At 42.9% G+C, this 22,701-nt stretch overlaps 1 protein-coding gene across 2 annotated transcripts in view; it reads left to right on the top strand.

Annotated features, from left to right (window-relative positions):
* CNTFR (ciliary neurotrophic factor receptor) overlaps window positions 1-22,067 on the top strand; it is a 1,120,093-nt gene extending 1,098,026 nt beyond the window's left edge. Inside the window, exons 10-11 of one of the 2 annotated variants that reach the window (XM_069626824.1) lie at window positions 9,316-9,484; window positions 16,571-22,067. In XM_069626824.1, coding sequence (XP_069482925.1) covers window positions 9,316-9,484; window position 16,571 — 170 coding nt within the window. In that variant the 3' untranslated portion in view covers window positions 16,572-22,067. Of the gene's footprint in view, window positions 1-9,315; window positions 9,489-16,570 lie in introns of those variants that run through there. The other variant, XM_069626823.1, reaches the window with a different exon arrangement.
* The last annotated feature ends 634 nt before the right edge of the window (window positions 22,068-22,701 follow it).

The raw sequence follows: 22,701 nt of genomic DNA, 5'->3' as shown, positions 1-22,701 counted from the left end.
AGTAACATGATGAGTTTGGAGGTAACTATAAGAACAGATTATTATTTTACCACACATTTTTCAGCCTCCTGGCAATGAGTTAAAACATTGAAAATAAACATTGAAAATGAGGTACTACTGCCTTCATATGCATGGAGGAATTATCTCCAAACATATTGAGGTATTACCTCTGGCGATATTACCTCTGGAGGTAACACCACTATTACGCATTAGTACCAGTCAAGGATGTGTGGCAGCCTCCCAGCCAATGAGGAGGCTCAGAACGGGGTCTTTACCAGATGGTAAAGACCTCATTACTAGTCTCCTCAGAGCGGGAGGCTGCCATCTTTCCTCGACAGGAATTAGGTTAGTGTGCTCCCCTGCTCTCCCCTGCACCCACGCATCCCCATCCCATTTTTCCACATATTTAGGCCCCCACACTTCCCCACTTACCTTGTTCTTCCTTTTCCCTCTGCAACACCAGGAACAGTTGTGTTCCTGCTGCTTCTCTAACTCTCGAATGGCTGTCATGGAAAGGGAGAAGAGACTAAATGTAGTTTCTTTCTCCCCGATCCATGGCGGCTATCTTTTTTGTAGCTTTACCACGAGCTGAAAAACAGCAAACACGCTGTTTCCCAAGTTGTATTATAATCCTCGCAGGGGGCATTAACAGACAGGTAATGCACTGGGGCTTTGCTTGGGCTTGTAACTGATGCCATCCTGCTCAGGTTATATTGCTAAATTGAAGCTCTATGGAACTTCAGAATGGAGAGTAACAGAATCCTATAATGAGGCCTAACACCACCTGTTGGCACCAGCAGTATCCATAATTCCATTTGGAGGCATTCACATTGGTAATACCAAAACACTGATAATGAGGCCTTTAGTGATTTTGGAGCATATAATCCAACATCTCCATGGCCTCTGGCGCTTTGGGTGCAGCAAGTAATAAGGGTGGGTCTATTGGTAGTTCACCCAGAGGTGATATAGCCGCCGCGCTAAGCTTGCTATATTGCTCCTAGGGAAGTCAGCTGACACATTTCCCAAATATTTTATAAAATGTAAAAACAAAAAAAAACATCTAGAGGGAACAAAGTCCAAATCAGTGAGGAACATCTCGAGGATCACTAGCGAAACACGAGCCTTTAATTCTCTGTATTCAATAAGCCAACAAGTAAACAAAACATCTGTAATTGATCAAACTGTATTTATTTCACAGATTCTTGTTTATTTCAAAAGGCAAGCATTTTAATTATATCTCTCGTAAACACATTCAATTTAACATATTATCTACACTGTATGGCTCTCATAGAGAGCCATGTTACACAGGTGGTTCCCACCCAGTTTTCGGAGACATGCAGGACTGCATTTACATTGGAAATTGAAAAATGAGAAGTCCAATAATGGATAGAAAGAAAAACAGAGCTGGACAAAGGTTGATAGCTTTTACATTGTGCAATGAAGTGCCTGCTTCATGCTCTATGATCAATCAAACCCCTAATACTGAGCACGTAAGATTTTGGTTTACCTGATGAATGAAATTGAAATGTGTTTGTGCTTCTCCCTTACACTATGTAATTTGTGAAGTTCTCTTAATGTGTGACACTTTGCTAAGGCTACTTCTTTGGAAATAACCCGAAAGTGTGAATGATTTATTTTTGTAAATGCAATTCTCTCAACCTAACTTTCACACCCTAACCCTCTAAGATGCTGCTCCTCAACCACTTCTCCCCACTGCTTCCACACTCGCTAGCGATCCGAGCATAGCCAATCTCTCCTCAAACGTCTCTGTGTCTTCAAATGTATCTATGGTCTCGCTCCTCCGTACCCCACATCCTCTATCGCACGCTGCTCTCCACCTCAAACCCTGCAGACTGTCAGGCTCCTCAATCCATCTATCCTTCGCGGACCCTGCTCACACACGTGCTTCTACTGCTTATCCCCTTCCCAGGAAAACCCTTCCATTGACATAAAGAAATGGATTGATTGTGCATGCCGCATTTGTTCATGGCCGAACCGCCCGCATCCTATTTGCTTGGGTCCCATTTTTTTTTCTTCGTTTTTTTTGTCCCCCACTGCCAATGCTATGTAAGCGGTGTACACCCTGCAACCCCGAATTCCCAAAATACCGCACTTTGGGTGTGGTGGACACCCCCGCATACCCCGCTCCTCATGGTCGGTTATGTGCAAACAAACAAGTAAACAGTCAAAAGCTACAGGGCAAAATCGGTCAGATGAAGAATGCAACCAAAAAAAATGGGTATTACCAAAGAAACAACACCCACTTATTAAAATCAACAATTAAGCTCCACCTCTTTTACCTTAAAAACACACCCACCCTCTCACTAATCGTAATTCTTCCGTAACTCCTCCCTTCCTTCTGCTGCTACAATTTCTTCCACCCACTCGCTCATCTCCCACCTCCGATGTCCTAGTAGAAGTCCCAGGCTCATATTGCTCACCTCTTGTCTGCATTGCTTAGAAGAACGCTGTGCGGCCCGAAGCAACTGTGCAGTTATGTGTTGACATTAAGCATTTGAAAGTCACTAGTATTGTACAGATCCGCCAATGTGTATTGATCAGAGGTATATCTATCTCCATTAATCAGAACAACAGCACAATATGATATGCATATGAATCTTACTTAACGGAGGCCCCACCCGAGCAGCAACTAGAGCAGTGCCAGAACAATATTGTGTTGGTATGAGGTGACCAAAGCCACCAGTTGTCCCTTTTAAGCACTTCCAGTCTCTTAAAACCCGCCGTCCAATATAATACAACGTTATCTGCATACCATGTCCAAGAAAGGATCCTTGCCCCCCCCCTGTTAACGTCCAACATAGAAATGCAACCTGGTGCTGTACATACATTGCTCTGACCCGATAGTTTCCTTGGCTCATCTGAAACTGCGTCTCCATTAAAATGGCAAACCAGGCAATTAAGGTCCGTTGAAATATTGCTAGAAGCAGGGTTGGAAATTGAGGGGAACTGGGAGCTATTTCGCTCCGGCTTCTAGCAGAGTAGAGCCTGGTTAGCTTGAAACCAACAACTACAGGACCTACTGTTGGCCGCTCGTGCCGAACAAACATGTAAATGTGACATTAACTTTGAGTACTTAAGAATGTTAATGAAGAACAATTAGAACACATCTAATACACATTTAAACACAATAGTGCATACACAATGGACACAAAGTTAAAGGAGCATCTCTGGTAGCTCTTGGTTCCCCTGCGGTAGCTCCTGCCTACTGGGTGATGCCCGACACCCAGGAGCTGGTGTTAGCTCCTGCTCATTGAATCTCATTTTCGAACCCTGTAGAAGACACGCATCATTCTACATCCAGCCTATAGTGCACAGCAGGCCCTCATTAGCAGCGTGTTTTGGACTCACAGTGCATTGTACGAAGTTTAATTTCTTTACCAACAGGCATTATATCTACTCTTCCCTTCTCAGAGCTGAACACCCTTTCAGCATACAAAACATCCACCCTGCATTTATGGGTGCCAATTTTCATTCCGAGCGCTGCCTCCTCATTGCTGCTGTCGGTGCTTCACTCGTCTCAATCCCAGCATGTAGTGCACCAAATGGATTGCAAGGGGCTGCATTTCTTTTCCAGCATGCAGTGCACCTGTATAGTTATGTTATGGACTGCATGTATTACACCCACTATTTTCCTAGGAGCAACATCGATTTCCCAACATGCAGTGCACACACTCTGCATTGGGAGGAATTTTAGTCTAGTCTAAACATGTGCTGCACCTAATCAGCACAGGGAGCATCATTAATGATGTGTCAGAATATAGAGCACTCACTCCACATTATGTGCTGTGTGCATACACATACACACTTTGTTGCTTGCATGCTAGAATGCAATGGTCCCATTGCACCTCACTAGAGCCTGCATTGCGATCCTAGCATTTAGTGCACAGGTTCCAAAGTCTAAGGAGGCACACCCCTGTCCTAACATGCAGTACACATGCAGACTGCATTGCAATTACTTTCTTGTGGGCTCTGGTCTGACAGTTCATTGCTACCTCTTCCACATCAACTAAATATTTACTCCTACAAAACCCTGTCCAGAACCCTGTGGTAGATTTCAAGCAAGCAGCCCTATTTTAAGGATTCACAGAAAAGGTTTGGGGTGGGGCCTCAGAGAGCCAAAAATAAAGGTGTTCTTGGACGTGTCAATGATATATTGTAACTATTTAGGATCCAATTTAAAAACAAAAAAAATAAATACTATTTGGAGTTCTGCAATTAGCTGTGCCAGAAGGTCATTTTTTTAATCAGAGTGGCACACACATCTAATGTGAATGTGTGCAAGCAACCAAGCATAACAAGGGAGCCCCAACCATCTAAAGGAGTTCAGGGAGCTCCCCCCCCCACAAAAACACTTGCGTTGTCTTTGCATCAATACCAGTAAAAAATTACATTGCACTCCCTGAAACAAAACATATCCATATTAGCTGCTCCGATGTAGCCTACCCACTCATGAATCCTCATTATGTTGTATTTGCACATGATACCAGTGAAATTCCATTGTAAATGTAAGAAAACCTGTCCATACTGGCTGCCTCAATGTAGGCCAGTATCCCCCCATAACACACATGTTTACTTTTCCCTTAGTGCCAGTAAAACAATGCATGCCACTCTAAGAAAGCACGCCCATTGAAGCCTGGACCAATGTAGGGCAGTATCTTCATGTAAGAAAAAAGACTCCTCAGGTTGAGTACAGTGGTGATATGACACAGTTCAAAAGCATGGTAACATAACACGAGCTATAATGCCAGTAAAATTCCCATGCCCGCTGTAAGAAAACATATTATAGTGCCACATTTCTAGGAAATATGTTGCATTTGAATCTCTCTCACCAACTCACTGAACACTAGTGGACTTTTTCTGCAATTAGACCTGGCCAGTTTCTTGCAATATGGGAAATCCTAATGTCCTATCCTCAAGTGGAGAGAAATGGTTACTGCAGGAGTTTTGACACATTCACTAGCCGCCACTGCTGACTGCAGAAATGTAGTACCTCCACCTGCCTACATGACTCCTGAACTCCTCCCAAGCATTCACATTAAGTCAGTTACACACACGCTTTGCATTCATTTATACACATTCATTATTTTTCGCATGCACTGCTTTTCTTCCTCACCGCAATCGCATTCATTAATTCTCAATTGCATTCACTGCGCCCATTCGCTGCTGCATCCAGAGCATGTATTCTCACTCATTCACTCACATTCACCACCTCCCTCACCTGTCTCCATACTACATGCACCTACACTGAGCTTTTAGAGCCCTATTGCTAACACGCATGCAATGGATGGGATACAGAATAACTCCAACACCAAATAATCGAACCAACTCAGGAAGGTCACAACGTTTTTCTGTTTTAGTACCAATTGTTTAAAACAGGGAGTTACAACGGGCATCAGCGGATGTTTGCTCGAGCTCTCCTACATTTCATAAAAAATGTGTCACACGTGACGTCATACTAGAAACGAGAAACCTACGAGGGATTGTGATACGCTCAAGGGGAACATCTAAGTATGCTTTCTATAAGGGATTGGGTTATGATTGGATCTCCACTGTCAGGTGGACATCTTGTGCCTACATCTAGTGTAAGTCATCCTCAACTTTAATAAGTACACAATATATCATTGGCTCTCAAACTATAAAGCCCTTCGTTATATGGCCTTCTTCAATTGGTTGGCACGCTTGTGCCATGTCTGGAACATTCAGTTCACATAGCAGCATGAAAGCTCATACCCAGGTGCCAGGAGGTGGACTTGTCTCTACCTCCCCACCCAATTAGCCCAACGTCTCTCATCACCCATGCCTTCTGTCATGAAGATTGTATTTGAACTTGGCCTTGCAGTTTATTCTTGTCTCTGGGAATATAAGGGAGTGTGAGCTTGCACTATCGTTATTCTAGGACTCCATGCTCACTCTATTTCCATCCTTGGCTCACATGACAAGGGACCACAACTTGGACCATTTTGCAGCAATTAAATGTCTTAAATGAATAAAACTTGGCATGCATGGTGTTCTTTCTTTGCACCTTAACAAGGGATGATTTAGCTTTTCTTGTTCACTGCTTTGAGAATAGACAACCGGCCTTGGCTTGCTTCAACTTTGATACCAGGCCAGACAGCTTCACCGTTCAAGTATGCGATTGCAGCTAATTCCTACTGTGATTCAGCCCTCGGCCCTTCCGTTCAAGTATGCGATTGCAGCTAATTCCTACTGTGATACAGCCCTTGGTCCTTCCTTTCCGTGGGTCTGAACTTACTAAATTCATGAAACCGATGTCCAGCTTCTATACAATTGTGGCTCCGCCTGCAGTCTATTCACTACATATAGCCAGCTTCTATGATCACTTAGTCTACTTGAGTTGCTGCATCTGTACAGTTATTAAACGGCTTGCACTTTTGCAGTGCTTTTCACACATGCACATTTTTCTTTGCATATGAAAGTTTACTTGATTAGTTATTTTGTCACCAGTTTCTATAAGCGTCATGCATCTTCTTCAGCCATTCTTCTCTGTTTGTCACGCTCGCGTCTTCTGAAGTCACCCGATTGTTTTCTTGCCCTTTTTCATATTCCTTCGGGTATTTCCTCCATAAGATTGTCATCTCTTTGGGAATACATCTGATAGGGTTTTCTCAGAGGGTATCTTCTTTCGAATATTCTCTGCGGAATGGTCATAACTGCCGTTGTCAAGCATGGCATGACCTCAGGCCTCCAACATACTCCCTACAACACACTACACTTGCAGACACGACACACACTTGCAGGTTCATGCTCGCAGACATACACACACACAAACACAGTAATTGCAGCTTCGGACTACCTCACGTTGCCTGAAGTTCACATGGATATCCTGACCCGTGTACCTTGAAATAACGAACTAGGAAACAGAGGGAAGTGGCAATCAAACAATATTCCTGACATGCGCGAGGTGCAGCAGGATCTTAGTGCCTCGGACAGTGCTTTAAGTGGGGTAAGAAATTGAGGGGGGGCCCTCGTTTGGAGGCGTGGCCTCCATTGTGGGCGTGGCCTAAAAGTGCACAAATCATAGTAAGGTGCGCAAACAAATATATAAATGTATTTGAGCATTTATATATTTGTTTGCGTACTACTATGGTTTGTGTATTTTTCAAGCCTTCTTTTATATTCATAGCAATGTTACATATTTCTATGTTTATAAAAGGTGGCTTGAAAGTGCACACACCATAGTAAGTTACGCACACTTGTGTGCTTACCTTACTATGGTTTGTGTACTATTCAAGCTGCCTTTTATAAACATAGACATTTGTAACATATGTCTATGTTTATAAAAGACGTCTTGAAACGTAGGCATCTTTTATAAAGCATTGAGGACGGACAAAACCCAAGGTGGCTTTGTCCGTTGACAAAGCTTTATAAAAGTTGCTTTGAATTGTGTACGATTCAAGCCATCTGTTATAAACATAGAAATATTTCTACGTGTATAAAAGATGGCTTAAACGTACACAGTTGAAGGCATCTTTTATAAAGCCTTGCCAAAGGAGAAAGGCGCCTCGGGCTCAGTGATCTCTGCTCAGAGCACTGACCCCGAGGCGTCTTTCACTCTCTGCGAACCCGCGGGCTCCGTGATCTAATCTACATATTAGATCATGGAGCCCGCGGGTTCGCTGAGGGTCAGTGACCTGGCGAGGGGAACTAAGGCACTGTAGCTTCCTCTGATGGCCCCTCAGATGAGGCTGGCTGGCACTTCTGTCTGGCACTTCGGTCAGCTTGCCTGACGTTTAACTGGCGGGCGCATCTCTCGTTGCGGCTGCAGCCGCGGCGGGATAATGCGTCCTGCCATGGCGTGGTGGGGCTGGGGGGCCCCGGCTCAGCCTCACTTTTTGGAGACTGCCGGGGCCAGGCCCCGGCAGGACCCGGCCCACTTAAAGCACTGGCCTCGGACACAATGAAACTGCCTGCAGTGCCCCAGCCTGAATGGACAATGGGCCATGCTAGGGAAGCAAAACACTCTTGCCGTTTCATGGCTTGCTGGGCATGTACAGCTGGGGTACTCCAGCATAGGGAAACATTGTGTCCCTAACAACACAACGAACCCAGGAGCACCTCCATAGCTGCATATGAAATGAGAAGGCACGCAGGAATTCACTGGACTCACTGTTCTTTCTTTATAATGGGTGTTGGACCGGTGACATGTCTCCCATACTGACTAGCCATCACTGGGACTTTGTGTTCTCAGACTTTGTCATGTCATATATGGCTGGTATTTCATAGCCAGCCCTACAGTTAACAAAGGCAAGAGAATGTTTCAAGGTTCATATGTTAGGTAATGACATAGATGGACTTTTAGCAATTTGCCTATGTTGTTGGTGCAGAAATTCCCTTTCCTTCCTCCACTTCCTTGCTTCCTTTTTTATATCATTCCTTCATTCCCTTCCTTTACCTCCTTGCTTCCAGTTCTTCATTCTTTTCATCCTTCTTTATTCCTCCATACTTCCATAGCCCTACATTTTCCTGCTCTGTTTCGACCTCAATCACTTGTTCTTTAACACTGGTTTTGTTCATTTCCAAGCAATCATCATCCTCCCTCAATAGTGCTTCGCTCATGTGCAAGAGGGAGAGATTGGCAAGACAGAGAGAGAGAGAGAGATAGAGAAAGAGATAGAGAAAGAGAAAGAGGGGCAGAGATGCAGGCAGGGGTGGCGTGCGCTGGTAAGCGTGCGCACACACACATGAATAAGCACATACGCACGCACACAATGCAAGCGCGCGCACATGCACGCATGCGTGCAGAGAAGCGCATGGGCACACATACCCTCACACTGCATCCGGTATCCAGGAAGCTCAGCAAGCTTACTTTACACTTACAGTGCTAATAGCCAAGTCCTCCACCTTAGGAGCAGAAATGGCAGAATGTCCTTGGCTTCGAGGCACCATGGAGTGGAAAACACTGGGCACTCCCCTTACCCAATGCCCTAGGTCACCAGCCAGCACTGGATGCCTAAAGATGACTTTGTCCTTTTTTTCCCAGCAGCACTGCACTGACCTGTCTCTGCTAGGAAGTGAAGTCTACATCAGTATGCATTGCACCCACAATTAATTTCTGAAAACTGAATGGCTTTTCCAGTCTAGAGCGTGCAACCTTTATAAAGCGTATTCAATCCTTGCATCTTACAAGTCTGTTTGTGGTGGCTGACTTCTGCATAGCATCAAAACACCTGTCTCGTCAAATTTGCGCGCTCAACTGACTCGTAGTTTTTGAAATAATCGCTGGGACCTAATTTATTTCATACCTAAATGTGGCTTTTTAATCTTTGATTTCAGAAACGTCAACCACAACAACAACAACAACAACGACTACAACCACCACTGTATATCTACAGCCTCCAACTACCAAGATTTGTGAGCAGGAGACGGTGGTAGGAGACAGTGCTGTGGCGGTATCATGGATGGCTGGTTTATTATTGGGATCTGTCAGCATCTTATTTATTTGGTAAGTATTACGCTGGTGCAGAATAATAGGTGTCATGGTTACGGTGAGTCTGTGTGTGTTTGTGTGTCTGTATTGACAAGTGTGTCTGTGTAATTAAATAACTCTGTGTCTGTGTGTGTGTGTGTGTTTCTGTGTGTGTGTTTGTGTGTGAGCGTGTGTGTGTGTATGTGTGTGTGTGTGTGTGCGTGCACGTGTCAGGCGCATAGTACTAGAGAGGGAAGAGCATAGAGAACTTTTTTAAAAGTTGTGCAGTATAATAAGCAAGAATACCCAATACTATTTTTGGCAATATTTAATGTCAGGAAGGAAGTTACTTCAATTGTGCCTTTTGCTTAGATGGTCAACCATGTTCCTATGCAGGCTATGCTAGACATTCTACCACTCCACGTCTTGTTTCTTGTACATGAATTCCTATAAAAAAAGCATTGCGAGTATGGTAAATATGTATGTTCCTGAAAATAGGATTCCTGGAGATTTAGTGGTATTGAGTGCCATATAAGAGGCTACAATCAACAGATCAATGATTCAAGGAACCAGTCAATAACTATTTGTTCCAGATGTTGTAGAGCAGCATGACCAGGTCCGTCCAATCTCCATCACAGAGCAAATGAGAAACCATCAGGAAAGCTACACCTGCCATTCTAGAGCAGCGCTATAACTCCATTCTGCCTGAGAAGGCATTCCTCATGGAACTGCAGCCCCTGCATTTTCAATTCAGATATCACAGAGCTACTGAATATTTGTATTCCAAAGTGTTCAATCCCAAGCCTGTTTAAACATGGCATCAAAATACATATTTCACCTGAACTAAAGCCCACCTTCATCCTTCTATTCTCAGCAACAAAGCCACCCAGATACTCACTATCTTCACTGTAGTGATCTGCCAGGCTTTACACCCTCCAGAGTATTGGAGACAGTCTTAGCCGATGTTAGTGAAGTCTCCTGTAGGAAGTGACCTGGAGCCAGCAGGAGCAGCATTCAATGGAAGTTTATTTCAGCAGACACCCAATTGCATGCATGCTCCAGCATGGTTATTTCATTGTCTTCTTTTGTTTTCATAAGATTCCCGAATTGCACCCTTCACATTCACATTCTATTTGGAATATTTTCTATCTTCATGGAGTATCAAAGGTGCTACAAAGGTAAATGTGACACCCTCCTGCAGTCCTGCATTTGATTGGTAATTTGTGGTATGCAATAATTTGATCGAACTATTCTTAAATTGGATGTGAGGCTTGGGTCAGAGGTGGACCCAAACCTTCCTCTGTAACCACAGACAACAGATCAATGCTGCCCTCTATTGAGATATCTTCTCCTGGGGCTCTTGCCATTCAACGCTCTTCTTCAATATCTACATTGGTTCACTTAATAAGACTTTACCAACTACATCTCCAAATGTATGCGGACGATATTGAAATCAAGATCAGGCTATGGAATAACCCTGAAAACTGTGGAAATTTGACAGGATGCTGTGGACACATTTACCTAAAGATTAAAAGGGACATCTATGATGAAATGACCACTGACACAATAGGAATGGTACACCTCCTTTACCTCTTTAATTTAGCATGAGATAAGAGCGTGCTATGCTCTTCAAGAGCGTGTGAGCTAAGAAGAAAGCTTTCAAGACAACAATATTATTGTGGAACCAAATTAAAGAAATGTCCAATCAGATTCTATAATTCATTTTTCTCTTTTTTAATGATTTACCCCATATTTAGACATTCTAGGTCTATATCCAACAGTACCTGACATGTGAGCATGGGCATAGCCATGTGTCCATGGAATGCCAGTGAACATTCCATTTACATGTAATGGCTACATTGAAACTCATGACATTCCAAGGGATGAATCTCTTTTTACTAACTGCTTGGTTAGTAACAGGTTAATGCTTCTGCGGTTGGCTGTATTCAACATAAAGCAGATATGCAATTAGAAAGTTTCAAATAAAAAATTGCACAACTTGGACCAATGTGAGGGTGTTTCTTTTTTTTAAAGTGAGACAATATATGATCTAATTACCAGTGTGAGGATGAACACTTTGAATTCTATAAGTGAAAAAAACGTGGATTATATTGAAAATACATATACTATGAATCTGGATCATATTGCAAGTGAGATCTAAATAGAAATATACACCCAAACACACTTCAGGATTCCTATTGTTTTGACATTTTCTAATTGCATATCTGCCTTGTAGTAACTACTTACTAACCAGTTACTAACTGAGCATTTAATATTGATATTGGGCAGACACAAAATCTGGGGCTATTTCTAAGCAACAACACCTCTAAAACACTTCAAATTCTTTTCCGCAAGGTTTGACCTATGCCTGCTTGACTCTGATTTCATTCATCTCAACGAAGAGTTAAAAATAGATGGGTGGGAGTGTGGTCAGGATGAAAGGGAGATAAACAAAAAGTGGAAATACCACAACAAGCTCAGACAAGCGAACCGAGTTATGAAACACCAACATGACCAACAATAAGATGAAGGAACCCAAGAGCAACAAAAAACATATAGGAATTACACTATTTACAGTATTACACTAAAATACAGCCGCACAATATCGTAACAGCTCACCGGTAATCAAGCAAACACCTGGAATAGTGGACCGAGAAGAGCATAAGTGGATACAACTCTCAGGGCGGCTCTAGAAGAACGCAGGGGGCAGAGATCATGTCAGCTGTAAGTGCCAAGATGTAGGCTAATGAACAAAGGAGAAGAGTGGTAGTAAAAACCAGCAGACACTGGACTATGAGGATCAATGATGACTCTTCTCCAATACCCAAGGAACAGAAGGGGCAATCATCACAGCTGGACATGCCCTGTTCAACAAGAGCCATAGAGACATGTAATGGCACAAAGAGGTCTGAGGGCTGTTCCAGGGCAGCCTGTGAATAGAACCATTCGAAATAGATAGGATAAAAAAGGGTGTTACCTTGTAATGGGACAGGAGTGCCTTTGCTGTCCTACATGCCGGTTGTGACCAGGCCACCATCTCTGTGGGCTCCTGTTGCCTACTTCTACCAAGGTGACGGGGTTGGCAAAGTCCAAACAGAAATTTGTAACCCAGACTTGGAGCAACTGATGGACCACCAGCTTCAAGAGTTCATGATATTGTTTCTTGATTAAATATTTTATATCCAAACCTTAAATGAGAGGGGCGGGCAAGGATTAAAGTGGTGGATGCTGCTATTTAATCCAGCACATTTGCCTGTGGTATGTGGGGTGGTCTGTAGGTGCATGGAACATTTACACAGCATGGCGATTGAGGGAGGTGGGGAGGCACATTGGCTTAGTTTGTGACTTCCATGACCGACATTGGTTCATGGAGCATAGGACCTGACGTCATCCTTATGCGACCATCAACCCCATCGAAGAAATGGCAAAGCAAGGATAGTTCAGAGGAAACACGTTTGTCTTGGAATCAAGGTATTGCGGCAAATCGCTGTTTGGAATATCACTTTACTTAGCGAGTAATATTAGACCAAAAGTTGTTTTAGGTGTACAAATTCTGTCTTTTTGAAAGTTGTGGCAAAAAGGAAAATCATTTCAAAATGCATATGAGCCACAAAGGTAATTTCGGGGCTGCGTGGCAGGAAGCCTGCTGGAAACTGACCATCCTCCCGAGATGCTTTCGTATGGATGGGAATAGTCAGGTTAACCTGTTATTTTATAATCTCTGCATTTATTCAATATAAAAATTCACCTATTAGGCTAAAATAATTTACTGCAGAAAATGTCCTTTGGTATGTTCCTTCTTGACCCTTTTGTCAAGAGTTGCCACCCTTTAACATACAGTAGTGTGCAATACGCTTATAAAAAGCTTGCAAATAATGTTCTAATTACAGGCTAGATGTGACATCGCCTGTGATCTATAACAAGAAAATGGCATCATTAGTGCACTGTAATACTACATTTCATTCTAACATTAAATGGACTGCTTCTTGAGCCAGCGTAAAACAGAATTCCACTCGTCTTTTCAAATGCTATTGTGGTAAAATAGCTTTCTATGACATATAAGGGTCCTCCACCTTTGGCTCTTCAGATGTTCTGGACTACAATTCCCATGATCTCTTTCTTTGGCTTGAGCCTCCCTCTGGAACAGCCTCCCTGCCTCTTTCAAACTTGAGCAGAACCATCTTCGGTTCCGGAAGCAACTAAATACCCTCCTCTTCGCTTCCACTTTCTCTCTTCCTCTCCCCTGCTGATGATCCATCTGTTCCATGCACTGGTCACCTGGCCACTCTCTGAATTTGGGCCCAGGTCCCTGCCTGTCCAGTTGCACCTCGGTCTTCCGCTTGCGCCCCACCGCACACCCCAGCACTTTCGGACTGTATCTGTAACCGTACAGTCCCCTCTCTCTGAATTTATGAGCTGCACCCTCTGATTACAGGCACTTAGCCACCTGCTGGCTGCACTCTGTTACCTGCACCTCTCTGTTTTTCTTCAACACACTAGAAGAGGAATGTATTTAAAAAAAAAATCAAAATGGATTCTACATTGGTTTATAAGTATCAACAAATAAAGGGATCTTACTTTAGTTTATGCAAGAGACCAGATATTAAAGAGGATGACAGTGTGTGGACATGTATTATAAGGAATACAATACTCTCTAACATACATTAAATCTATAAGAGTTCTGTGAGTTTATAAAGGAATTCAGCCATTGGCCGCATTCCTATGTTTGGTCATGGAGCTCCTTGGTGACTTGCAATATCTGTATAACTTACAATACGGAGCACCTTGCGCATATATAATCAAACCACAGACAGAAGTTACAGATTGGGGCATGTCTAATCTTGCCAAATAACACTGACGATCAACCCTCAGATGTTCACCAAATGCGAAAGGCTTTTGTTTGTTCCCAGTTTGGCTGATATATATTTTTTCCAGAGCTTTGGAAGAGAATGCAACTTGATCGTAGAGTCAGTTCACAGAGACCTCAAGCCTTTATTAAATGGCTAACCATATGGAACATCTAACTGAATACATTAAAAGGAGTTTGGGGTGATAATCTCGAAAACACTATGTTGTTGACGATGCCATAATAGGTTTTGTCATAAACATCAGTAAATAATAGGGAATACCAGTTTCCTGTGTGAACTAATTACTACACTAACCAAAATGGCTATATAATTCAACAAAAGAATTGTGACTAAATTCTTCTCCATCTCTCTGTCACCCGTCCCTCTATTTCTCTTTTTTATCACACTTTATCCTTCCTCCTGTTGTCTACCCTCCTAGTATTACCCCCTTTTCCCCTTCCTTTACCATTCATGGTTATGCTGAGCAAGGCCAGCTGTATTGTTCAGTGAACCTATGGAAGATACTGGGTTCTCCCTTTGTGTCTTTGTTCAAGGGGTGCGTAATTGTAAGACTTATCAAAAGTTGCTGTGTTATCCATATGCAACATCATAAGTATAAGTTATAATAAAGCAAATGTGCATACAAGGTATATAGTACATCTCTGGGAATGCTTAAAGGCATATGTGTGGAAACTGAAATTAGATATTTTCCAAAGAGAAACTGTTGTGATGTGCTTGGTTAGTCTGATGTGGTTTGTCATGTGATTTATGATGTCCAGAGTGCCTGTGGAATGTTGATGCATGAGTGGGAGAATGCTATGATGAGGGTTCTATGCTGTGTCAGTTGAGCCCTCCCTCCCTGGGTGATGGGTGCCGGTGTCTTTGTCTTTCTCTCTCCTTATTGCTTATGTCTGAATCCTGTAACTGTAACTGTAACATAAGAAATGAAGTAAACTTATCAAGTAACCTAAAGCTGCCTGGACCGAGCATTATAACAGAAACTAAGTTCATCACTGCTGCGAGCATAAAAATGATTGGAGGATGTTCTCTTCTCTTAGTGTACTTTAGCGTACTCCTAAAATAGGAGCACAGGGATTTTTGCTAGGGTGAGTGATTTTCACAGACTTGTATCTTCTGGTTGTGAGTCTGCCTAACACAATCCAACACATTGGGCTTCATTCCGAGTATGGAGGTAATCATGGCGCTCTTCGCGCCATGACTACCTCCAATACCGGTACCGAGTCCGCCCTTGTTCAATGGGGACTTACCGGTCTATTCTGACCTTTGCGGGACCGGTAATTCCCCATTGAAAAAGCCATACCCCTTTCCCGTTTGAGCCCCCATAGGGCTCAATGGGAAGGGGGAAGGCGCTAATAACGGTACCGCAAATTGCGATACTGTTATTAGCTCTAAAGTCCCTTAAGGGGTCCCGGCCATAACACCTGGTAAAACCAGGCGTTAAGGAAGGGACCCGCTAAGGGAACTCGGAATAGGGCACAAAGGGATTACCGGCACCAGTGTCCTTACCGGTGCCCGGTATCCCTTTGCGCCCAACTCGTAATGAGGGCCATTGTCTACAATTTGACAAAATGTCATATGATTGATCATTTGACTTAATATAAATATGTTTTAATTTACTTGCTACAAAACAATATAATTATTAGGATTGGGCTTTGTGCTCACCTTTCTCAATTTGATTTGAAACATTGAACATCTGGAATTCTTGGAGCAATACTGGTTTGTGGCTGAACAGGGAAGTAAATTAACACGTTTCCAAGAAATGTGCTGCTGGTGGGGAATGAAAAACATCACAGAGGGCATAATTAATTGGTTGTACAACAAAATGTGAAATTTGCATTCTTACAAAATTCAAAGAGGAATCCCAAATCAGTAATCAGCATTCTTTGGAGTCAGTGTATTTTACAACATTAATTGTGCATGAAAGCAGAAAATGTGAAGTATTTTCAGAGCTAATTAAAGCAACCTCCAGAAGCATTTATGTTAACATGTTTCGGTCTACATTATGTTGACTTTCATCAGATTTATGAAATAGTTGACTCATTTCCATAATTGTAACGTATAGATTGATACAGAGCTCTTTTTGTGTTAAGTTAGTGAGAATGTCCAGTTCAAAGCAATCTGATTTGGCCCGTTGCGTAATTGAGAGTGATCAAAGAGTAAACGATAGGCAAGAAATCGGCCACCTTTCTGAACTAATCTGATTCCTTTGTGAAGCTTACTTGATTCTCTTTAACCTTTTATGTCTCTTGTACAGAGTCCTTCTTTGCATTCCTGTGGAAGAACAAAAAAGAGAACACGTTTCATCATCTGTTTCTATTTTGCACATGTTCAGGAGGACACTGTTTTTGTGTTTTATCACCATCATTTTCTTTTCTAAGAACAAACGGACAAAGTCGCCAAACTATGGAGCTGTAAGATCCCTGTGACCCACCGGAACAAATGGAAGTTCAAAAAAATAAACTTTGAAATACAACACAGACACACATAAAAAGACCCTATGCCAAATGAAGGGGTGTGCTATTGGAAAAATTAACCCAAGCAGGTCAGAATGCGCAGCAGGGGAGGATGGAATACGGTGGGGAAACTGCTGCGCCTTTCAGGAAGTACCAAGGAAGTCTGGGACTGCCATGCTAAGGCCCTCTGCCAGCAGTTGACACATAACAGGATCATACAGCTACACCGCCATGCCAAAGACGCTGCCTAATTTGTTTACCCACAGTGCTGTGCTCTGAAAAACCCTAAAGAATGAAACAACCCTTGAAACAATGAGCCAGCGCCACCACCTCGACAATCGAATGCAAGGGGTTTGGTTGTCTTGAGCCAGGCGACATTGATCCCCACACATCTCACCTTGCGGGGATTCAGGCTTTCATGTGGCGCCATTTTTTTATTATTTTATTTACAGCTCAGAGACCAGGGTTTGTTGATTCTGTTCTTCCTTTTTCACTCGGAGAACTGACTTGTGCACTTGGTGCTTTCTGAATGTTTTCCAAGAAGTGTTGTTTTTTTGTATATCAGCCTCTCACCTCACTCCACGCTAGGAAGAGCAACGGCATCAAAGGGAAGTGGCTCTTCCCCCTTGACGACAATTGCAAATGGTGCTTATCGACTAATAAAGGACTGGATAGGTTTGGTTTATTTTTCGATCACTGGGTTAGGGGAGAATTAAAAGAGAAAAACTCATTCTGTGGACCGGTGCAGATAAGGAGCACAGATGTTCCATGATGATGTGGCCATATTGAAATAGAGTTCTTTTTGCAGGACTAGGTGAAGATACAAGCGTGGCACAATGCTGTACCCTTTTATACAGCCAACATCCTCCTAAATCTTGCCGAATGTCCATAAGGTAATGGAGCCACATTGAGCTATGAGGGCTCGCCAACCTAAAACCTCTGAGCATCAACATCCTGGCTTTGGGTGGTTCTTCTGGCCCTCTGCAGAAGGAAAACAACTAGACATTTTCTTTGTGGGAGATATCGAGATAGCTTAGCGTGTAGCTGTTGCAAGAGTTGGCCGTCTAATGATCGCATGCTGTCAACAATGGAAGTATTTTGCTCAGAAAGCTAGCCACAGAGCCTGCTGCTGCCACACAGAGATTTAAGGGGTAGTAAATATGTACACAAGCACCTGTAGTACGAGTATAAGCTTCTGAATGTACCTCATTAATCCTAAAACTAAGTGATGTGAAGAGCCTACACTAGAAATTTAATTAAAAAAACATTGAAAGAGTAGTTTTCTTGATATACAAGAAGTCATGCTTTTGGGCTCTGGTAAAAGTATGGTCACGCATACAGCTCACCAAGCGTGTGGTACACACGATGAGGGCAACATCACTTACAAACCCTACAAGAATCAGTTATAATCGCAAGGAAAGTAGTATCAAAGTTAGCGGATGGTGTTATTAGGCTAAACCGTATGAGGGCCATGCTCGTAGGTATCTCTCTTGGAATGCCCAAACTCTCTGAGAATTCCTTTGTGTCTAGTCTGTTTCCTTAGTGGCCAGAGACATGCCCTTCTTTTCATGGTCTAATATCTCGTGGTCAGATGGCATGCCACAATGGCGCCCTTTAATTCATTATTGTCCTCCAAGTTAGACCTCTGGGTTCCATACAACGTACGCCTCTTTGGATGTTAACCAACTCGTCTTAACCACGGCCTTTAGCTTTCTAAATAGGGAGTGCCCCTGTATACACACTGGCATACCGCCCTGTATACACACTGGCATACCGCCCGCCCCATCTGCAGGTTGTCCTCTGCAATTGTCCAAATGAAACCCCAGCAGCTCTTTGGGTTAATCCAGGGAATTATCCCCTGGACAAACTCCCTGTGGATTCTGGAAAAAGATTCAGTGCATTCATGCTTTGATCCTAGAGAAGGAACAGTTTCTTGGATCACCAAATGTGGGTGATGAATTCCCCTGTTGTTCTCCACCATGCCCGATAGCTTAATAACCTCCACCATAGCATCCGACTACATCTACTGAACCCCAGACCCTTCAATCCCATAAGAAAACTGTTTGAGAGGCTACAAATGTCTTTACTACTGGGGCCAGATTAACAAAGATTTGCACAGGTGCAAAAAAAAAATTAGAGCAAAAGAATTTACCACCAATTGTGCTGCTCTGATAATAGAGAATGGAGCAAACAAGTTGATCCCCTAGCGGTACCACTTAAACATTGTTTCACGGGGAGAAATTGGAGCAGGCTATTTTATTTGCTGTTTGCTGCGCAACATGAACATTAATGTAGAAGACACCTTTTGGTGTATGTTATGCAGCAAATATAGTGCAGAAAACAGCCTGATTAACGTTTGTCCGCGTTCAAACGTTTTTACATAATTTGGATTGTGACAAAATCTGTTTGCTCCATTTTGCATTATGAAAGCATTTGCTCACTTATTAGCACCAGTGCAAATCTTTGATATTCTGGCCTCATGTTTTCACGGGTGGTGGTGACAGTCGTCAAGTGCGGCAGAATGTCCCTGTGCATATCGCACCACCACGGTGACTCTTCTGTTCGCAATGTTGTCATGACTGTTTGCTATTCAGATCTGCATGTGTTTGTCCTGCAACCTGGTGGTGTTATTAGAACAGTGCATATGAAGAACCATATGGACCACCAAACTAAGAAGAATTGGCAGTTGCAATTAAAAAGTCTGCCATCTCTTTCTACCGGCTGGTTCCAATCTGAAAATGAGAACTCAGAGGTTATACGTCATGCAGTACAATGTGTGCCACATTAGCTCAGTATAACAGGATGATTAACATGTATTACTAGGGATTAACGCCCTGCCTAGTTATTTGTTTTAATGATCCTGACAGCAACAATCAAACAATTTCCCATTATATTACACAAAAGCCAATGTTGCATCATCACTATTCTGACTGTGGGCCTCATTACGACCCAGGCGGTAAGTTACCGCCTGGGCCGTGACTTTACCACCATGGCGTAAACTACGTTTACACCATGGTGGTTGGCGGACTTACCGCCCCATTCCGAGGTCGGCGGGGCGGTAAGTCCCCAATCCCCATTTACCCTTCCCCATTCCCATTTTTGCCCCATAGGGCATAATGGGAGTGGGGAAGGCGTTAATTACGCCACCGTAAATTACGGTGGCGTAATTAACTCCATGGTCCCTTAGCGCCATGGATTTTAACACCTGCTAAAAGCAGGTGTTAAAAGCGCCATGGCGCTAAGGGACCTCGTAATTGGCGGTAAGGGGTCGGCGCAGCTAACGCTGGCGTAAACCCCTTACCGACAGGGTCGTAATGAGGCCCTGTATCACCCACAATATGGTACCTTGAACCACAGACAAACCATTCATTTTCCCAAGAGGGTGGGTGCTTGGAAGACTAGCTTGGTGAGAAGAATTTGTGACTGTGGCCCTCATTACAACTTAGGCGTTAAGGGTTTAACGGCGCAGTCGGCGCCGTTAACCTTTAACGCCTGATTACCATTTTAACGCCTGCTTTTAGCAGGCGTTAAAATGCAAGGCGCTAAACCGCCTTGGTGCTAATTACAGCACCGTAATTTACGGTGCCGTAATTAGCACCTTCCCCACTCCCATTATGCCCTATGGGGCAAAAATGGGAATGGGGAAGGGTAAATGGGGAATGGGGATTTACCGCCCCACTCACCTTCGAATGGGGCGGTAAATCCGCCATCCACCATGGTGTAAACGGAGTTTACACCATGGTGGTAAAGTAGGGAACTTACCGCCTGGGTTGTAATGAGGCCCTGTGTCTGTCCATACCTCATCAGTCCTTCAGAGCTATTGGCTTGTAGTAGGATATTCTGACCTACCTAAAAGCCAGTCCACCAGTAGCCATAGGTCTAACTTCATTCATTGCTAATACGTCACATCCCGAATGTGCCACTGACTTGCACTGGATGGTTAAAGTAGATCTGTAGAGGTGCAGGCACCGGCAGTGCTGTGTGCAAGGTCACACAGCATATGCATAGATGAACTAGGACTTGATCGCAAAGCTCCTGCCTTCAAAATCATACCCTATTCCCCACACAATTAGTTGTAAATTAAGCGCATTTTTTTAATGTGCATACGGACATTGTATCACACTGAAGGTCTGCACATCGATATATGCCACAAGTCGAGACTCCATTCGAGACCTTCTAGAAATGACAATAGAATACAAGTAGTTTTTTAAATCCAAAATGAAGCCACATCCTGTATCTTTCTTTTCTCCAATCAATTGGGGCTGCAAGCGTGCAAATGGCAAAACTGTGCCTGTGGGCCCCCAACCTCAAGCATAGCAAGGATGGTTTAATCCACTCATGAACAAAGGTTGTTTCATGATTCGAGCTAAGTAACAATTTACAATTAACCAGAAAAGGAGTTGGAAACTAAACAGAGACTAAAAACCCAGTTCATGGGGTTTAATCCACTGTCTTAAACCAATCTCTTACTACATGGCACATTTTTCTCATTGGACCAACGGCCAACTCAAATATGTTCCATTTGGTATAATGGAGGGCGGGGATATGTGGGAGGATGCAGGGAGTCTGCCTACTCTTTCACCCTTCTTCTTTCAGTATGTCCAAAACAATGTGAACTCAAAGGACAACATCAAGACAGCCTTTGGGTATGGGCTTGATTGTTTTATCAACAAATTCTCCATATGAGGACTCTTTGCTGTGGTGTGATGAGGTCTCGTCGCGTTCCTGTTGAAGGACCTTGTATGTTACATGCGAACCAGGTCTCAGTGGACTGTAGAATAGGCAGAATACTTGTGGCTAGCAGCAGGTTTATCCCTATGGACAAGTGAACCAGCACCACCAGTAACACAACATTTAGCAGCATCTTCTGGAACCCAGGAGCTACAACTAAGCATTTGTCTCCTACACACCCTTAAATCTTTTCTCTTTGGTTCTCCCTTTCCCCAATTTTCTAGGATTGTCAAAACAACACTTTTGAACAAATTCCTTATCTTTGTTTATACAGGGAGACTGTCTTGATTTCAGTGAACTATTTGTCTTATTATAAATATGCATAACAAAAAATGTAGTTATATGAATATATATACCATTAATTTCCCCCTTCCCTCAATGATCATATTTTGTAAAATGGTTCTACTTACGCATTCTTCCTTCCAGATTCAGTATTTAATACCGTACGTCCTAGTATTAAAATAAGAAAAAAGCAAAAAAAATGTTAACATGCTGTATTTGAATTTTTTTATAGATGTATATAAAAACGAAGTTGTTCATTAAATGTGATCATTTCACGACACAAAACCGGTTGCTCAAATTATTTTGTTTTGAAAAGAAAAGTTGGCACGCTGAGGATGCAATCTTGGAGACGTGCTCTTGGCATGGATGGAGAGCGAATGCTACGGGAAGATACAAATGTGCCTGAAATTAAATAATGAATTTTTGTATAGATGGTTATTTATAATGCCTTTAATACCTAGTGGTTTCTAAGCTAAGACGCGGGGATCGAACATGTTTTGCTCCGCATTGTCTTGTTTCAAGGCGAATGAGTTGCCCATGAGCTATCCTCCCAAGACTTTATATATATATATATATTCAGTAAAAAAACTTTGTTAAAGGGACTTTATGGTTAAGTTGCACTACTAAAAACCTATGAAATTCAGTGAAAACACTTTGTTAAAGGGACGTTATGGTTCTGAGTAAAACCAAAAAACCATTGAAATTCGCCAGTTATGATAAGCTAAGCAACCATAACTCGTGCCACCACCATGCACTGCTAAGACTAACACCCACGACATCAAAGATGACATCACAAATGTCATTGATGACATCACTGATGACATCACATGTCTGGCTCACTCTTTTTTCTTTTGCTGACATATCTAGGCCACATGGTTTTTCTTCAGTAACAGTCAGAAACTAAAAATTGTATTTTATT

Source organism: Ambystoma mexicanum, chromosome 6p, assembly GCF_040938575.1.
Source record: "Ambystoma mexicanum isolate Mex_15411 chromosome 6p, UKY_AmexF1_1, whole genome shotgun sequence".
NCBI lineage: Eukaryota > Metazoa > Chordata > Amphibia > Caudata > Ambystomatidae > Ambystoma > Ambystoma mexicanum.
This window is presented reverse-complemented; position numbering and strand designations above follow the sequence as displayed.